Source organism: Onychomys torridus, unplaced genomic scaffold, assembly GCF_903995425.1.
Source record: "Onychomys torridus unplaced genomic scaffold, mOncTor1.1, whole genome shotgun sequence".
In the NCBI taxonomy this organism is placed as follows: domain Eukaryota; kingdom Metazoa; phylum Chordata; class Mammalia; order Rodentia; family Cricetidae; genus Onychomys; species Onychomys torridus.
Genome location: NW_023413282.1, coordinates 10,365 through 12,897, shown reverse-complemented (window position 1 = coordinate 12,897; position 2,533 = coordinate 10,365). Strand labels below are relative to the sequence as shown.

Sequence of the window (2,533 nt, the reverse complement as noted above, 5' to 3'; positions counted from 1 at the left end):
GATAGCCTTGTAACTTAACAGTGTTCATCCTTACATAAGTTTCTCAACTTGATATTTCTCAAATACCTATAAGTAGAATAATTAATGATGAGATGGCCATTTTTAACAAGGAAATTATGATCCTAGTATTCCTAAATATGATGCATTTCCAACGTATCAAATCAATTGTTGGATTACATTGGCATGCTGTCTGTTTCAAAGACGTCCTTATCCAAAGTGTCATGGACTTTGCAGTGTTCCAGTAATGTGCACATGAATGCCAATAACAGTAACTCTGACATGGCATTATGTTGAAATCTTTTTATCTATGACCTTGGCTGCAGATTGTCTTCTCCTGCAACCTCTTCCTGGCATCTTTGATTTCCTTGTTCCTCAGACTATATATCAAAGGATTCAACATGGGAATCACCACACTGTAGAAAACAGATGTAAACCTGTCAAAGCTGGAGGAGCCCCCAGAGCTGGAACTCAAATAGACAATGATGCCAGAAATATAGAAGAGGGAAACAGCTGTCAGGTGAGAAGCACAGGTGTTAAATGCCTTAGACCTGCCTTTAGCTGAAGTGATCTTCATGATGGACAAGACGATAAAGCCATAGGATAGCATGATAGCTAAGGTATTGAGTATTCCAAAAAACATTGTTAATATAGCAAGCAGGACCTGAACAAAGAAAGCATCAGTACAGGATAGATTTAACAACTGTGATATGTCACAGAAGAAATGTCTGATGACATTAGGTCCACAGAAGTGGAGCTGCAGCAAGGCACATATCTGAGATAAGGAACCTATGAGTCCTGCTGTGTAGCTTCCCAGCACCATGCGAGCACAGAGGGTGGGTGACATGACTGATGAATAGAGCAGTGGGTTACAAATGGCAGCATACCTGTCAGAGGCCATGGCTGTCATGAGGCAAGATTCACTCAGCCCCATAGTGGAAAAGATGAAGTATTGAACTATGCAGCCCACATAGCTGATAGTTTGTTTTTCCTGGAAGAAGTTGGAAAGCATCTTGGGGACTGTGGAAGTGACAAAGCAGAGGTCTATAGAGGACAGATTACTGAGGAAGAAATACATGGGAGTGTGGAGGTGGGAATCCATCCTTATTAAAGCAATGAGGGACAAGTTCCAGGACAGAGTCATAATATAGATAATCAAGAATATGACAAAAAGCATTACTGTGATTTTTGGGAAGTCTGAGAATCCCAGGAGGATGAACTGGGTGATCTTGGTAATATTTCTTCCCACAATCACTACTTTGTTGCTCATGCTCCTAATATCAGAAAGGTAATAAGACAATGCATTTGTGACAAGACGATTTTAGTGATATAGCAATTCAGTTCTAATTCCTTTTGTTCTGCATTAAAAACCACAGTGGCTTCAACACAATGACCTGGAGCATTCACTGTAGAGAGAGGACAATAAAAGTCCTTGGTTAGAAAATTGCTGTTACACTAGAACCAGGAATTCATGCACACATTCAGACTGCACTTGGTGCACATCCACAGACCATTAGATTCTGACTGCTAGTGTCACTGATTGATTATTGAAAATCATGACTGATGGTTACACCTTGGGAGAGTGATGCCTGATCTACAAGTCCCAGAGATGTTTTTAGCACTGTAGACAATGAGACACAATGACTCCAGGCAGCTGTAGATTCAGAACTAGCATCCATGCAGATCAAACCACCCAGAAACATTGAAATCAACTTAAATATCTTATTCTTTGGCCTTTGCTTGACTGACTATACAGGGTCCAGGAACAGATAAAAACTGAAGGACTTGACAGAGAAAATCCTCAAAGCAGATATTTTCTTTCTGAAATACTCTAGAAATACTTTCGTACTGATAATTAAAAAGGTATATGTCTCTGTTTCACAGGAAATAATACTTATTACCTATATTCCATGAAGAAAATGTTGCCCTTGAGAAGAGAGAGACAGCCCGTGATAACACCTATGAAAGATTTTGGAAAGAGGAGTATAAGAAACCATCGACACTTAGACGAGTGCAACTGGACTGGTAACATCATGGTGCATTATTATCACAATGACAAACATGCACCACAGAACAAACAGACATTTTAGAAACTAATGGACTGGTAAGAATTTTCAAATGAGGGAGCTAGTAATTTAAGTGACTGTGAAGTGAGCATGCCTTCATGGGCTCTGAGATCTGATTCACTGTAGGAAAATTATTAGAGGATCCACTATATGTTGGTACACTCTTGGGATGGTATGCAGTCACTAGATATAAAGTACAAAGTAAAAACATGACAATAGGTTCAGAGAAAAATAATAAAAATTCAATTGAAATATATGTTAATAGTCACAAAATATACAAAGAGAGTACATAACAACTTTTGTGTGAAAAAAAATCATCTAAATCAACAAGGAATGGGCACCACAGCACTGATGAGTGCAAGGAATGCTCTCCTTATCTGCTATAAGTTTACCTTGTGTAGTTTATGGTCATGTATGTGGTCTATGTCTCCCTGTCTTTGTCTCACTCTCTCTCTTTCTATATCATGCTC

At 39.0% G+C, this 2,533-nt stretch overlaps 1 protein-coding gene across 1 annotated transcript; it reads right to left on the bottom strand.

Moving 5' to 3' along the window:
• Positions 1–301: 301 nt before the first annotated feature.
• On the bottom strand, positions 302–1,676 carry LOC118576239 (olfactory receptor 5AN1-like). Its single transcript, XM_036176560.1, has 2 exons — positions 1,667–1,676; positions 302–1,251 (listed from the first exon to the last, which is right to left on the bottom strand). Exons 1-2 carry the CDS (start codon positions 1,674–1,676, stop codon positions 302–304), a joined length of 960 nt encoding a protein of 319 aa, XP_036032453.1.
• Positions 1,677–2,533: the final 857 nt, after the last annotated feature.